The sequence below is a fragment of the Mizuhopecten yessoensis genome, unplaced genomic scaffold (assembly GCF_002113885.1).
Source record: "Mizuhopecten yessoensis strain PY_sf001 unplaced genomic scaffold, ASM211388v2 scaffold5987, whole genome shotgun sequence".
Classification (NCBI taxonomy): Eukaryota; Metazoa; Mollusca; class Bivalvia; order Pectinida; family Pectinidae; genus Mizuhopecten; species Mizuhopecten yessoensis.
In genome coordinates this window covers 73,608-91,436 of record NW_018406323.1, presented here as the reverse complement: position 1 = coordinate 91,436, position 17,829 = coordinate 73,608, and the positions used below count along the sequence as shown (strand labels likewise).

Here is a 17,829-nt window from a genome sequence, read left to right as displayed (position 1 = left end):
CACAGAGGAATCTTAGTCTGTAAGTCAACCAGAAGATTGCATAGAATCACAGAACCCATAGAGAACATAGAGGAATCTTAGTCTCCACGTCAACCAGAAGATTGCATAGACTCACAGGACCCATAGGGGAATCTTAGTCTGTAAGTCAACCAGATGATTGCATAGAGTCACAGAACCCATAGAGAACATAGAGGAAACTTAGTCTCCACGTCAACTGATCAAAGGCTTAGTCACAGAACCCACAGAACACGTCGATGAATCCTAGTCGCCACATCAATCAGAAGGTTGTGGCGGTGGAGGAAAGCCACAGTTCCCGGATAAAAACCACCGACCTACGGCCACTACTTGGCGATTACCCCACGTAGGTCTCGAACCCGCGACCCAGTGTAGGTGGAGGGCTAGTGGTAGCAGAATGTCAGACACCTTAACCACTTGGTCAACGCGGCCTCCCAAAATATAGAAATACTGAATCAGGCTAGCAATATTAAGTGACGTAAAATATTGCATGGTTATATAAGTATGCAGTAATATTATTTCTGATGCAGTTACTGTCTTGTGGAGCCTGTTCTCTTGTTGATTTTTATAGGTATACATATAACGTACTTAAATTATTCCTAATATTTATGAAAATGTGTTCAATGACTTTGTTCGAAACATTAAAGATAATGCAACATCTTTTATTTGTTTTTCTTCACATCCACAGATTTCAGAAGTGCTTGCGATAACCACAGATACTCAGTTTGCCAGTGGTATATATTTTATTGAACTTTTTAATTTTGAATAAATGATGTTGCATTTTGTTAATAATTAGGAAGCGCTTCGTTGAATCGTTGATGTTGTTTGGGCACTAATATATTGTAAATGATAATACTTTTGTTGCCCTAATGCATATTATTACAGCTGCTGTACTCACAGTCATGAAATTCTTTGATTTGTAATTTTAAAATGTTAATTCTTTTAATTTTGATAGTATATTAAGAAATTTGTTATCTTTTATTAAAGTTTGATCATAAAATGTAAGTTCCTATTTAAATGTTTAACATTAATGTCAAAATTGTATACTGGTTGATACTGTAATTAACGTCTGAATTGTTTTAATTTATGTTATAATCATTTTGATATGTGTGACATACTTTAATAAAATGAATGGAAATGGTAACATTAGTCCATATTTTCTTTCATATTTTGTACGAGGATTTAAATACATTGTCAAAATCAAAACTTTGCCCAAACATTTTGTTATTAAACTTGACATGGATGTGGGTTTTATGATGTGCAATGCTCCCATGTAAATAACCCAAAGGTCAAGGTCAAAGGTCAAATGCTTATATGAACTGTTACTATTTATTGACACAAAATATTGATAGGAAATTTCATAGTTGTGTGTATCGTTCAAATAACACATTCTTTGGTTGGTACAAGGCTATTTCAAATAGTCAAAGATACATTTCTTGTAATGTTGTCTACACCCCCAATTTTAAATATTATGATTTGCGATGAATGAAGATGACCATTACCAAATTCATTCTTTTTTATACAAATATACAATGAAAACAAAAAGATGCGATGGTGATGCGCAAATATTTTATTCATTGAAACAAAAAGTTCAGTTACTTAAATAAATGTACAAAAAGATATTAAAATGAAGTATTTTTGGCAGGGAAGAAACATTTTTGTTGCGAACAATTAACTTGAAATGTGTATTCAATCAAACATTCCTAAAGGAATGTGGGCATTAGAATTTTCAAAATATGTTTTATTGGATCTTGAGCATATTCAGTACATTTTCAATAGTTTGAGTTTTGACTTATGAAAAATCCAATCAAGCTCATGTACTGTCTCAAGTTCACAATGTTAAATCATTTGAAATATATAAACGATCAGGAAACAGTTCTAATTTGTTTAAAAATGTGATACAACTACTTCAGGCTCAATGCTATATGACATTGACCAGTGACATAACTTAGGTGACTTGGCATAGAGGAAACACTATGGCATATCATGTTCATGTTTTCTCATTTAAATCTGAATCATTTGTCTCTTTAAGTGTCCTTGAAATTTAAAAGTTTTGTAGAGTTTGTTTGGAGTAAATTGGACGAGAATGAAGGGTGGTAGTTCAGTCATATAATATCACTTGTCACAAGAATACAAGTAGTAGTACAAAGAGCAAGTTACTAGTCTATGCTCAAATTATATAAATCATTGTTTTGAAGAACAATATTTTTTAGCTCACCTGGCCCAAAGGGCCAAGTGAGCTTATGCCATGTTGTGGCATCCGTCGTCCGTCTGGCGTCCGGCGTCCGGCGTCCGGCGTCAATATTTTAATTTAAACAACTTTTTCTTGGTAACCAAAGGGCCTAGCATGATGATATTTAGCCAGAGGCATACTGGGATGAAGGGCTACCAAGTTTGTTCAAATAAATGGCCTTCAACCATATTCAAGGTCACAGGCTCAAATAGGTTGAAAACTTTAAAGAAATTCTTCTGAATAACCATGAGGCCCAGGGTGATGATATTTAGCCAGTAGCATGCTGGGATGAAGTACTATGTTCAAATGAATGACATTCGCCCATTTTCAAGGTCAAAGTGGTCAATATATGTTTAAAACTTAAAATGACTTGTTCTGTATAACAAAAAGGTCCAGAATAATGATATTTTCCCAGAAGCATGCTGGGTTGGAAGACTATAAACTCTATTCAACTTAATGTACTTGTTCAACATTCAAAGCCACAAGCGTCATATGTTTAAATCTTTTAATAGGTTCTTATGAATTAAAAACTGATATTATGCCTGTAGCTGTATTTTAGTCCACTTTTAAGTTACAAGTGTGAGATTAATACCAGGTGAGCGATTCAGGCCCATTCTGCCTCTTGTTGTTTGTTTGTTATCATGTTTACCACATTGTTTGTTATCATTTTCACCAGATTAACTTGTTTACCCACACATATGCAATCACAGTAGTTGCACAATAAAAAAAGCTTTTATCATTTTACAATATTTTACATGTTTAATAGCTTTAAAGATTGACTATTGATTTATGTATGAAAGGCGTTAAAATGCTTGTGCACGCTTGTATCTATTTATCGTGCTTTTCTTCATCTATTCGCAGTCATGATTAACATGCAGTTGTACTCAACATTTGAAATAAAAACTTTTCACATTAAAAAAAGTCCAATTATCTAAATTACCTGGTATACACCCCTTTACTGTACACAGTTTCGTGTCCTACTGTACAAAGTATGGTTCTAGTCACAGTGGTACCACATTAATCATTTATGTGTATGCCCCCGCCATAAAATAGAGGGGCATATAGTGTTGCCCATGTCCGTCCCGTCCCGTCCCGATTCAATATAAACACCCGTCCCGTCGNAAAGTATGGTTATAGTCACAGTGGTACCACATTAATCATTTATTTGTATGCCCCCGCCATAAAATAGAGGGGCATATAGTGTTGCCTATGCCCGGCCCGTCCTGAACACTGAAACTAATTTCACATGGCAGCGGGGTCATTTATGTCTTACAGATATTTTCTAATTATTTCAAATAATATGTAAATACGTTCTTAAACCTGGAAAAACCTGTCAAAAACATCACAAAGTTATTCCTATTGGGAAGTACACTGTTTACAGCATATTATGATCTGATAGTTTCTGATGTTGTACACCGATGTTATATAACGTTTAATTAATGCTTCAGTCACATTTGTGCCTGCCGGGAAGGAGGAATCGGCCGACTTCCCGGCGTCTCGGGTGCCGGGGCCGTTTTCCGATTTGTTGGGGACACCGGCAACTTTTATCTCCGCGCTAAAAGCTCCCAGCGTCATTACGGTGCCCAAAAAAAAAAAAAAACATAGCCCGGGCGCTTTTTCGGAAATCGGCGCAAATTTGACTGATGTTAAAGCAATGAATGTTTTAAAATATGTAGTGATGGTCCTATAACACACATTGCTATTGATGAAAAATTTAAGAAAGCCCTATAGGGATTTATGAACGTTTGTCAGCAATACAAATGTGTATTAAAGGACCATAAAAATATTTGCTCAAATATATTCATTTCTTATATTTACATTTTGATAGAGTAGTTGTGCTTTATTTAGTTATTTCGAGCATTTTTTGAACAGCAAATTAAGTATTGACAACAGTGAAATTGATGACATCACAATAGAGATCGTTGATGTTACAATAGTAAATGCTGTTATAGTCTCATAACAATATTTGCCTTCTCAATGCATTGCAATGGAAGGATGCAGAACAAATGTAAATATCATGATTTTAACCTTGGTTTTCAATCTTAACGTGAATTGTCCTTCGACGGGGTTATTAATTAATTTTCAACGTTTAGTTCACGTTATTTTGGTTTTGTGAAGCATTATTAAATTTCAGCGTATTGTCTCAAAGGATGTAAGGTCACCTTTCACTCCACACAGTCCTAATTTGGAGAATACTGAGTACTTTTACAACATGTAACCACTGGTTCTCGTCTATTGTGTGTAATACGGGAGTAATGTATTGATATTATACATGATGATAATTAAAGATGATACAAAGGTAAGCGTTTCCGTGTTATTTTTGTAGCCCATGAAGACGATGGCCATGTTGCACATTTATGGGAGATATACCCCTTCTTCAATAAATTCTAACTGAATCTTTTTGGACAACACAAAAGTTGTTATGCAAATTTAATGAAACTCACACTCTGAAGTTGCATACTTTAACATACTTTTTCGATTCAGCTATTTCTTCATGTCCCTTTTAAAATATCTTTGTAAGACTTTGCAGAACTCCTACAGTCGTATTACAGTTTTTATGAAATATTTATTATTCCTTTATCATTATTAAAAGATTGTTGTTTGATTAATTAATTTAGAAATTTAAGAATAATTAATGTGACTACATCGGTAAGAATAACATTTTCTGTACATATTGAGACGTAACTGGTGTTACAGATGAAGTGTCGAATACAATGACAGTAATGTTAAGTGGAGCCAGTTACTCTTCACACTAAGAGTTCGTTATTCTCGTAGGTATATGGCGGTTTTCGACAAGGAATTTATAATCTGTGTTATCAAATATGACACACCATTTGGCGTCAGGTTTTTAGCTCACCTGGTCCGAAGCTACAAACGACTTCTTCTGTAGAACTATGCCATGGATATCAACCATATTTGACTAGAAGCATCCCTAGGTGGTGGGGATTCAAATTTGTACAAATGGTTGGGCTGAGCCCCCAAGGGGCTGAGGGCGGGTCCAAAAAGGGGGCAATTTGGCTATATTGCTATAAACGACTTCTTCTGTAGAACTATGCCATGGATATTGATCATATTTGGTTGGAAGCATTCATGGAAGGAGCAGGGATTCAAAAATTGTACAAATGGTGGGGCTGACCCCCCGGGCTAAGAGGTGGAGCCAAAAAAGTGTATTACTTGGAAATGGTTGAGATCCCCACCATATAACCATGGTATACAATTGCTGAGTATAAAGAGAAGAATGCACATTAGCTTCCAGGATGGCTATAGGGTCTGGCCCCACCCTAGGAGACATAACTTTAAAACTGTTGAGATCCCCACCCTACAACTACATATACAAATGCTGGGCATAAAAAGACGAAGGCAGTCCTGATATCAGAATAGACCCTGGGGTCTGACCGAACCCCTAGGGACCTAGTTTGTTAGTCACATCTTGGAAACAGTTGAAGCCCTATCCTATAATGGTATATACAATTGCTCAGTATAAAAAGATGATTGCACATATGCTTCCAGGATGGCCTTGGGGACTGCCCCACCCTTGGAGACTTAACCCCTGGGTCATAACTTCGAAATGGTTTAGATCCCCACCCCAAAACTATATATACAATTGTTGGGCATAAAAAGACGCATGCAGTCATGATATTAGAATTGACCCAATGATCTGCCCCACCCTTGCAGACTTAACCCCTGGGTCATAACTTTGAAACGGTTGAGATCCCAACCCCAAAACTATATATAAAAATGCTGGACATGAAAAATCTATTACAGATATGCTACAAGGATTGGCCTTGGGGTCTGGCATATTCCCTTGATCTCATTCGGAGAATATTTTGCCATGATTGCTTTGGTATCCAGGTGAGCGATACAGGCCCTCTGAGCCTCTTGTTTATACAGAAAATTCGTATCACCATGTTTATATTTCTGGGTGATCACAGACGGTTTTCTATCACTCCGACTTGGAGATTTGTTTATTAAAGGGGAAAAGTTCCCGAAATCCTGATTATTGTGTTTATCTAAAACATATAAAATCTTCCACCTAAAAAACTACTCTTGATAGATAACCATGGTAACCAACCATCTAAAGTCACTCTATTTTGTCTGGCGAATTCAAGCAGAAATGTATTATTATGACTGAGACATAGTAGGTTTAACATCACTACTAACATCAGAATAGTGTTTAAGGAAGGATCATATTGTTCCAGTTTGGAGGAGGAACATTTAAACAGTCTTGACATCCAAAAGCATCCCAATGTACACAATTTCTAGCCATTTGTTTACTCCTGAATTTGCCCTTTTCACATGGCCATGGCTATGGAAGAATGGAGATGATACATTCTGAAAATCTGATGACAGTTTTCCGTAAACAACAAGCATTTGATGAGCTACTTGTATTTAAACATCACAGTTCCTCTTCGTCCACGCTTCACATCCTGAAATGTATATACAACATAACATTAATTGCCACTCCACTACCTAACACTGCGACAAACATTCCATGTTCAATTACACGATTGTTAACTTTCTTGTTCTCAGAAGTAACAGACTCATGCTCGGGTTATAATGCCTGAGATGATTCGTTACACAAGAGTCTGCTCTTGTTGTTCAATAGACTTTTTAGTAAAAGCATGTGCAAAGCGGTGAAAATGGGAAAGAGAGTATACAAAAATATTTGCATTTGCATGGCATTGTCACTATATAGGCTACTTGAAAGCTGTGTCGTTGATGGGACTTCAATGACCATGCAGCACGACATACAATTCTTAGCGTATTAATACAACACTGACCGGCACTACAATATCCAATGTAAATAAACATGACGGCTGCTGAAATATCGCTGGGCATTGTGAGACTTGACAAAGTAATTGTAAATTTATGTGCAAAAGAACTTTTATTACAACAAAAACAAGACCAATGTCTGCAATATCTTACAAAATGCACATCGGTTGAAATCACCAATGCCGGCAATGGAAACAATTTTAACATTCATGCAATTTATCAGAAATATCGTCTGTTACACTGCACTGATCAACAGGGGTTCGTTACAAATGTCTGAAATACACATATTCTATAGACCTACTGACCCAAATGCTATAGACCTACTGATATCAGTCGCAGCACAAATAAACATTTCAGACATTTGTAACGAACCCCTGTGCTCCGTCGCAAGATCACTCACTTCAAACGCTATCAGTTTTTCGCGTCTCGCAGGCACGGTTTACTCAGTTGATGACGACATGTCAAATAACGAGGCTGTTATAGAATCTACTGACTGTAGTCAGATTCCAATACAATTAACAAATAAATTCACGTCTGGATTCTTCACAAATTCGAACTTTTCTCTTTTCTCATTAAACTTCAAAAAATAACTCCCTCGTGGAGGGCAATAATTCCATTATACAAAAAAGCTAACTGGGAATCAATGGTGTGACTTCAAGTCATTTATGAACTCTTTGGTGAATATGCATATACCACACAAAATATCAAAACCAAAAGAAAGCCAACCCTGGATATCTCATGAAATTAAACATTTGATTAGTAAACGCAACAGATTATTTAAAAAATCAAGAAAGTCTGGTGATAAAGATCTAACAAAGAAATATTAAGAACTGAAACATTCCATCCAAAAAAAGATTCGGCAAGAGTATTGGAAATATATAGAAAACATAGTTTCTCCAGATGAGACTTCGGTCAAAGGATCTTTCACATGCATGAACAATTTTTGGACCTACATAAAACACCAGAAAACAGACTTCACAGGTACGCCCCTCTAAAAGAGGATGGCAAGCTCATTTCAGATTCCTAATCAAAAGTAAACCTACTCAATAAGCAATTCGAATCAGTTTTCTCTACATCCAAAAACATATCTCCTGACGTCTTTTCTAAAGAAAATAATATGAATCCAGATCAGATATATCCAACCATGAACACCCCTCATTACCCCAAATGGTATTCAAAAACTACTAAAGACTCTTGATAGTTCCAAAAAACCAGGCCCAGAGGACTTGAGTCCAAGAGTTTTGAAGGAATTGGCTAGTGAAATTGCACCTATTTTGAGTATAATATTCAACTCGTCCCTACAATCTGGCACTGTTCCGCAAGATTGGAAAACCGCCCATATTGCTCCAATATTTAAAAAAGGCCAAAAATATGATGCTGTATATTACAGACCTATCTCACTCACTTGCATTTGTTGTAAGTTAATGGAACATGTCATAGTGTTACACATCATGACACATTCAGATCGTCACAATATTTTGTATCCTCGCCAACATGGTTTTCGAAAATTCAGATCCTGTGAAACACAACTTTTAGAATTTGTTAATGATATTACCAAAACTCTTGACAACTCAAAACTATAAGATATATTGGTTATGGATTTCTCCAAAGCATTTGATAAGGTCAGCCACTCTCTTCTTACCAACAAACTCAGTCATTATGGTATAGATGATAAAACTACTTCCTGGATCGCAAACTTCCTAAATAATAGAACCCAATCAGTACTTGTTGAAGGCGTCAAATCTGAGTATGTACCAGTTTTATCCGGCGTCACCCAGGGGTCTGTACTGGGGCCTAGTCTGTTCCTATTTTATATTAATGACATGCAAATTGGCTTAAACTCCACGGTCAGACTGTTTGCGGATGATACCGTCGTATATCTGACAATTACGTCAGAGAAAGATGCAAGGACCCTACAGTCTGACCTGGACAAACTAGCCCTTTGGGAGAAAAAATGGTTAATGGCTTTCCACCCAGATAAGTGTTATGCTCTCACAATTTCTAAGAAAAAATCGACTGTCATTTTTAATTATTCTCTTCATGGCCAAATATTAAAACATGTTAATTCTGTGAAATACCTAGGTGTAACCCTCAGATCAGATTTGAAACGGGACTCTCATGTAGATCAGATTTGTAACATGGCAAATTCTACTCTAGGACTTCTAAGAAGAAACCTAAAATTTAGCTCAACAACATTTAAAGAACAGGCTTACAAATCTTTGGTTAGACCCTCTTTAGAATATGCTTGCTCTGTTTGGGATCCGTACACAAAACATGATATCAACAAAATAAAAATTGTCCAGAGGAGAGGAGTTCGATATGTGTCAAATCGCTTTCGGAATACCTCTAGTGTAACATGATTGGTGGCGCAGCCTGTCAGATCGCAGGAAAGATGCACGCCTAAAGATGTTCCATAAAATTCATCAGGGCACTGTGGCCATATCCACGACTGACAGGATGCACCGAGCCAGAATAATTCCTAGAAATTCCCACCAGGTCCAAAACCAACAGCAATACTCGAAAACTCTAACAAGACAACAATAATTTTTTCCTCGCACCATACTACACTGGAACAAATTTCCATCTGACATCGTTAATGCACCCACTTTCAACTCTTTCAAAACATCTCTTTCCAGGCACACCTTTAAAGTTGAAGATGCAGAGTAATTAGTTACTTCAACAGACTTTACATAATAACTTACTACTTCTCTTCTTTACCCCCTTTTCCAAACAAGCTTTGTCGGTGGGGGCTGCCCAATCACTGGCTTGCTCGGACCTCTCTCTCGGACTCTCCTCGAACTAAATTTTCCTTCTCTTAACTTTAATAAAGTGATTAATTATTATTTAATATACATAGTCTGTCATTCGGCTGCATAAACCCAACTTCGTGACAAAATTTTCAATTAGTTGAAGGTGGTCACTATATGGTAAAACTAGAAAGAACTAGAAGGTTGGATTTACGGTGTACACGGTATTTATCCATGCGCGAAATTTTTTCCGGGGAAAAATCGAAACAATTTCAAATCATACTTTCAGCTCAGAGTTCTATTGATAAACTTAAATCACCCTATAGACATATCATACGCAATTGTATTGATACTGAATTGTGGAATAAAATTGAAGTGTTTGTTAACATTTCAAAGTAATACTTTGTTTGCCAATCAGCACGCGACAACACGCTGTTCAAATTATTTAGCGAATTTGTGTGGACTGTCGATAAGGCGTAAATTTTAAAATAAATTGTAAGTTAAAAAAGGACATAAAAGGCAGAGATAACGTACACATAAGTGTTGAACTGTTTTTGTATGGTATGTATGATCTATTTGAATGACACAGCTTTATGTCCCGTGGTGCATGATATTAAAGTTCCATCAATGACGACAATGCCATGCAAATGTAAATATATTGGAATAACCTTATTTAAACTCAAGAGGTCATGTTTAATTATGATTATACTCAAAATTTGCATCATGCATTACATAGGATATACGCAATGCGATGGGAAAATCCTAAAGTGTTGTAGTTACTTTCATTTTACATATACTTTACATTGTATGACTGGACGAATGATGACGTTAGCGGAAGTGGTTCCGGATCGCTTTGAGGTAAGGGGAATTGAGTAACAATTATGATGAGATTTGGTCGTATCTCGAGGACAACGAGTTTCACTTTCATTGTAACACACGGAAATATTTCCTTTAACGATATCTAGCGGATTATGTATGTATACAACATCCTATTTCACAAGGTCATTCGTCATTGATGTTATATGATTTATGTTGGTTTGTTGGGGTAAATATTTCCGTAATTGTAAATATTTTCGAGAATTTCCTTAAGCAGGTGATATTTTGTATGTAATACACGTGTTAAACAGTGTGTCAAGTCAACACTGATCCGATCAAATGTTAGACATGGATCCTTTTGCAGGTATAGTGTTCACATGTTTGAACTTGTCCGAAATGGTAGCATAGGGAGTATGAAAGCAGAGACATATAAAGCCATGTATAATATAGTATTATACGTCTCTGATGAAAGACATCAAAGAGGATAATCCCCATTACATCAACATTTGGTAATTTTCCACAAGGTTTTGACGTTATATATAGCTAATATAAGCCTATAACAGTCTAAGGAGATTTTTTTTTTATCTAGTCTGTTATATTTTATATAACGTCAACAGATAACAAAATTATCATATACTTGTCTTTGAATCGTTGACGTTTTGGTGCCTGGTTTTTGGTCCTTCAGAATAACATGTTTCAGTGAAGACAAAAAATGCTGAATGATCCTAAAATATAACAGCAACAATCAGGATATAAAAAGCAAATAAAATACCAAGTTGAAACTTAGTCCAAGTGCAGAGAACGGTATCAAATATTGAAACAAATTTTTGGAAGTACTTAAATGTCTCATACAAGCACTGAAACCTCTGTACCCCCTTGTCCTTGATATGGGTTGTGTTCTTAGGCTATATCCCATATTTGCCCCCATACAAGCACTGAAACCTCTATACCCCCTTGTCCTTGATATGGGTTGTGAGCTTAGGCTATATCCCATATTGGCCTCCATACATTAGCCAGCAAAACATTATGTGCCTTATCACTTCCGCTTAGCGTATTTCAAAAACATCACACCTCAGTTACACTGGCTGTTGTACTAAAAGATTAACTATGTGTTGTATAAAAAATACTTGTGACTATATCCTACCCTGTATCAACCCTCAACCTGCATTTGCCCTTGGACTTATAACGAGGTTTGTACTTTGTTTGTCTACCCAACTATTTTATTATAATGTTCCTTCCCTTGTTTCCAAATTAGATATCGAGACCCTGAATATTCCTAATGATGTTATTTCATACTTGCCAACTTTTTAAAATTTCCATGGGGGATATTCTGCATGCTCAAAATTTAAACCTAAATAAAATGTGAGTATAAACCCCCTAGATACAAAAGAACCCTTTACTAATATATTAAGAGTCGTTCTTTCAGATGAAATCATTAGATCTTAAATTATAGGAATAACTTAGCAAATTCACTGATTGAAAATGCTAAATTCAAGACAATTATACGCCTCTACAAAAGGAAAGATATAGCTTATCTAATTAGTGATGTTCTACCAATTGATTATATGTATACAATACAACCGATATATGTTATATCCATGCGTTATGGAATAATAGATATGCAAGTTTGTGATAAAACATATTTACAGTATCTTGAAATATGCACCTATAATACATGTGTACAATGTATATAGTACTCATCGTAAAGTGATATGCATATATATGGCCGCACCATGTACAATGTAACCTTTCAATCAAGCCCCCTTCATTGTGTTTATGTATTGTGTGTAGTCTATATATATTATAAAAACAAGATGTTTTCTGTGTCCATTGACTGCTTGGCCTTTCAAACCACGTGACAATGTAATCGGGCTATATACAAATGATCTTTATAAGTATGATACTAATTGATTGGTGTAACTAACGATATCATATTCAGTGAAATGGTCATATGTATGACAATTAAGACAAAAAATATTGCCACATATAGTTTTGCATTTCATGCCATAATTTCACATACCTGAGTTACAAATATAATCCCAAATACATATTTTACTATCAGCAAGTATCTTGGCCAAATGTAAATAAAACACGTTCATACTGTTTTACAAATCGCATGGTTTTTGGTTTACCCCTACCAATTAGCAGGTCTATATTCTGTATTATTGAATGTTTTACTAATCTCAATTTAAATAAAATGACCAGAATAATTTGAGTCCTAACATTCTATAAGTAATTACTCATGATTATTGTACATGAAAATGTCAAATATAGGACTCCCATTATAATCATATTCTCAATCAAAATACTCTATGTCAGATATGTCCCATGAAAATACATATAAATAATGCTGATTGGAAAGGACGTACACCATAATTGAAGGGAAACCAAATCTTGTTCACTACTATGTTTGTGAAGTTAAAATCTATATTTAGTCTTACCATGCTGTCTCCATTCCGTATTGCTTGTTAAGGTAATGAATCAGTTTAATGATGTTTATACCTTGCATACGGTCTTTTAATTACTTTTCTGTTATACTTTCCACTTAATGTACTGTTATACTCTACTCTAAGTTCACTCAGTCCACAGTCGATTTCCAGATATTGTCATTATTGCCTATCGTAAGTTTGTTTACACCTTCAGAAATCTATTGATGTGTCCTAATGTTTACCACTCGACTGTCTTTGATAATGGATAAATATAAGAATATCGTTATTATATTTATTGGGACACATCTATATTGTGAGGATTATTACTATATAAACACATTGATCGTCCGGGCGGCAGGTAAAATTACATACCCTAGATATTACTTTACAAATTGTTTACTTTTTGTTGAATCACATTTTTTCAAACTTAAAAACATCGAATATCTTTGATGTACCATTACAAATATGTTACCTCTTTGCAATGATATTGAACTAAATCCAGGACCCAAATGTAACATAGAAATCTCACATCTTCATGTTTGATCTCTCAGAACCAAACTTGATATCATGGAAGCAGAATTACATGAGAGTGACATATTATGTCTTACTGAAACACACTTTTCTCCAAACTGATGCTGGAATAACACTTAACTCCCATTCCCATAACATTCACAGAATTGATAGAAAAACTGGACCTGGGGGAGGATTAATTATTTATCATAAAGACACAGTACATACTGAAAGAAGAATTGATCTTGAGCATGATGATATAGAAATGAAATGGTTTGAAGTATTATTCAATAAGCGAAAAGTATTATTAGGATGTATTTATAGACCTGAATCAAATGTTGAATATTGGGATAAATTAGACCATGTTCTCGATAATGCATGTAACACACACTTAACATCATAATAACTGGGGATATAAATGTAAATATGTTGAATATACCTACCAACCACCATTTAGATAGACTAATGGTAAAATATAACTTTACAAATCTAATAAATAAACCTACCAGGATAACACAAAACTACTGCCACTACTATTGATATTTAATTCACTTATAATATTAATCTTGTAAAACATAACACAGTGAATACACCAATATGCAGTGATCACTCTGTTATTCATTTTACCTGTTCATATCATGTATTTAAGCAGAAATCCTACCAGAAAACTATATTAAACTATATGACAATAATGATTTTGATCAAATGAATAGAGCTATGAAATAAATAGGGAAATACTAATAAATAATCTTGACTCGAATGAGTTTAATATTTTTTTAACAAATTCTATTAATAATCAATCAGAAGAATGTATACCATCCAAAATTATAACTGTTCGCCCTAGTGATAAACTTTGGGTGAGGAATATTATAAGGCAAAATATTAGACACAGAAATAAATTACATAAAAAAAGCTGTAAATAACAACACTGCAATTAATTGGGAAAATATCAGAAAGGCTAGAAATGAAGTAGTAGACCTTGTTAGAGAAGCTAAACACTTATTATGAAAACTTACAACAATCACTGCCTGTGCCTCCTAATAAATGGTGGGAAATTGCTAGATCTGTCATGAATTCAAATAATGTATCAAATTGTCTTCCTCCTCTTTCTGAACATAATAACTTAATACATCATCCATTTGAAAAAGCAGAATGTCTAAATAACTACTTCAGCTCAATATCAACTTCTGATGAAAATCCTTAACCCCTTACCCCCATCAAAATACTTTTCCCGTCCTTCTAGACAATATTATTATATCTGAAGAGGACATTAAAGATCAACTGTGTTTACTTAATGATAAAACCCCTCCTGGCCCAGATGGCATGATACCCAAGATAATAAAGAAATTAGCACCTTCTCTAATATGTCCTCTAACTTGACTTTGTAATAAGACTATTGAATCTGGTATTATACCTGTTTCTTGGAAAACAGCTAATATTAATGCAATATACAAAGGTAGGGGTGCTCAAAACGATGTCTCTAACTATGGGTAAATATCTATTACATCATGTTTTAGCAAAATTGTTGAAAAACTTATATTTAAATATATGTTAAATTCTATGAAAGAATGTGATATCATAGCGAAACACCAAGCAGGCTCCTTACCAAGAGACTCGACTGTAAACCAGTTATTATCTGTATATAACACTATTGTAAATAACTTGGATCAAAATAATGCAATCAGATTTGTATTTTGTGATATAAGTAAAGCGTTTGATAGAGTTTGACATGAGGGTTTACTTTTTAAATTGGAATCGTATGGCATAAAAGGAAAAATATTACAATGATTTAGTAATTATCTTAGTCATAGACTCGGGGATCAATTATTGAATGAACAATAAATGTGTTAACCAAATACTGAGTAAGATTCAAACATTGACTAGCTTTGTGTGTATGTTCAAAACTACATGAACTGGAAAGTTCTAACACAAAAATAATAGTTTCATATGTACAGTAGCTATAGGGAAACCACACTATGACCTTTGATCACTACCTGATTTGTTCCATGGAAATACTGATCCTCAAATACACTGTGAACATTGATCAGTACCAGACTGTTGTGCCATGGAAACACTGATCCTCAAATACACTATGTACATTGATCAGTACCAGACTGTTGTGCCATGGAAACACTGATCCTCAACTAAACTATGAACATTGACCAGTACCAGACTGTTGTGCCATGGAAACACTGACCCTAAACTACACTATGAACATTGATCAGTGCCTGACTGTTGTGCCAAGAAAACACCGATCCTCAACTAAACTATGAACATTGATCAGTACCAGACTGTTGTGCCATGGAAACACTGACCCTAAACTACACTATGAACATTGATCAGTGCCTGACTGTTGTGCCATGAAAACACTGATCCTCAAATACACTGTGAACATTGATCAGTACCAGACTGTTGTGCCATGGAAACGCTTATCCTCAACTAAACTATGAACATTGATCAGTACCAGACTGTTGTGCCACGGAAACACTGATCCTCAACTAAACTATGAACATTGACCAGTACCAGACTGTTGTGCCATGGAAACACTGATCCTCAACTAAACTATGAACATTGATCAGTACCAGACTGTTGTGCCGTGGAAACACTGATCCTCAACTAAACTATGAACATCGACCAGTACCAGACTGTTGTGCCATGGAAAAACTGATCCTCAAATACACTGTGAACATTGATCAGTACCAGACTGTTGGGCCATGGAAACACTGATCCTCAATTATACTATGAACATTGATCAGTACCAGACTGTTGTGCCATGGAAACACTGACCCTAAACTAAACTATGAACATTGATCAGTGCCTGACTGTTGTGCCAAGAAAACACCGATCCTCAACTACACTATGAACATTGATCAGTACCAGACTGTTGTGCCACGGAAACACTGATCCTCAACTAAGCTATGAACATAGATCAGTACCAGACTGCTGTGCCACGGAAACACTGATCCTCAACTAAGCTATGAACATAGATCAGTACCAGACTGCTGTGCCACGGAAACACTGATCCTCAACTAAACTATTAACATTGATCAGTACCAGACTGTTGGGCCATGGAAACACTGATCCTCAATTATCCTATGAACATTGATCAGTACCAGACTGCTGTGCCATGGAAACACTGAGCCTCAATTAAACTATGAACATTGACCAGTACCAGACTGTTGTTAATTGGAAGCACTGATCCTCAACTAAACTATGAACATTGATAAGTACCAGACTGTTGTGCCATGGAAACACTTATTCTTAACTAAACTATGAACATTGATCAGTACCAGACTGTTGTGCCTTGGAAACACTTATCCTTAACTAAACTATGAACATTGATCAGTACCAGACTGTTGTGCCATGAAAACAATGATCCTCAACTTCCATATGAACATTGATCAGTAACAGAATGTTGTGCCATGAAAACAATGATCCTCAACTTCCATATGAACATTGATCAGTACCAGACTGTTGTGCCATGAAAATAATGATCCTCAACTTCCATATGAACATTGATCAGTACCAGACTGTTGTACCATGGAAACACGTATCCTTAACTACACTTAACATTTCGTTAATCAGTACTAGGATTTAAGCTAGTTCCATAAAAAATATGTCTCAACACAATGAACTTTGATCAGACGTATTAGTAAGCATGATGAGGTATTTCATTATAGAATATTTATTGTTCAGATCTTAGATACAAAGGAATTGGGCAACAGGCAAATCCTATGAGCGCCCTCTCCTTACAGTTATTAACAGTATACACACATCATATTGAATTGAAGTAATGATAAAACATGTATATTATGTACATGAATTTTGATAAAAAAAACTAGATTTTACAAAATATGGCAATTGAAATTATGCTGGTGGACAGCACATAGTACAATTATGTACTGGTATCATTCCATACAGCAAAGTCATCTGAAAAAAGATAAACAAGTAAGTGTAATCTTGTAAAAGCGTCTTGTATCTTTAACGAACCTCTGGACCCTCTCATAGATACTTATATTGATATTGATATCGAGTCTTCGACATCCATAAAGAAAAGTCTGAGAATTAAATGGAATAATGTCATTAAGAGCAGAAATGGAGTTCAGGAGAATTTGCCTTTGATTAGTATACAAAGTACAATGGAAGAAGTGATCACAATCTTCAACAAGAGAACTACATAAGCAGGCAGGGGTATCAATTATCGTTTCGAGTGATTTTCCATCAATTTTATATTTCAACATTCTAAGTATATTAATTCTTTTATAAGCTTTTTCGTATATATAGTTTATGTGGATAGACCAATTAG

At 35.2% G+C, this 17,829-nt stretch overlaps 1 protein-coding gene across 2 annotated transcripts in view; it reads left to right on the top strand.

The window, feature by feature from the left end:
* Positions 1–10,581: 10,581 nt before the first annotated feature.
* Positions 10,582–17,829, top strand: part of LOC110451397 — a 35,161-nt gene continuing 27,913 nt past the window's right edge. Inside the window, exon 1 of one of the 2 annotated variants that reach the window (XM_021499383.1) lies at positions 10,582–10,626. Coding sequence is in view for 1 of the 2 variants with exons in the window: in XM_021499382.1 (XP_021355057.1) it covers positions 10,740–10,741 (2 nt within the window). In the remaining variant the exon portion in view is untranslated. Of the gene's footprint in view, positions 10,627–10,652; positions 10,742–17,829 lie in introns of those variants that run through there. The other variant, XM_021499382.1, reaches the window with a different exon arrangement.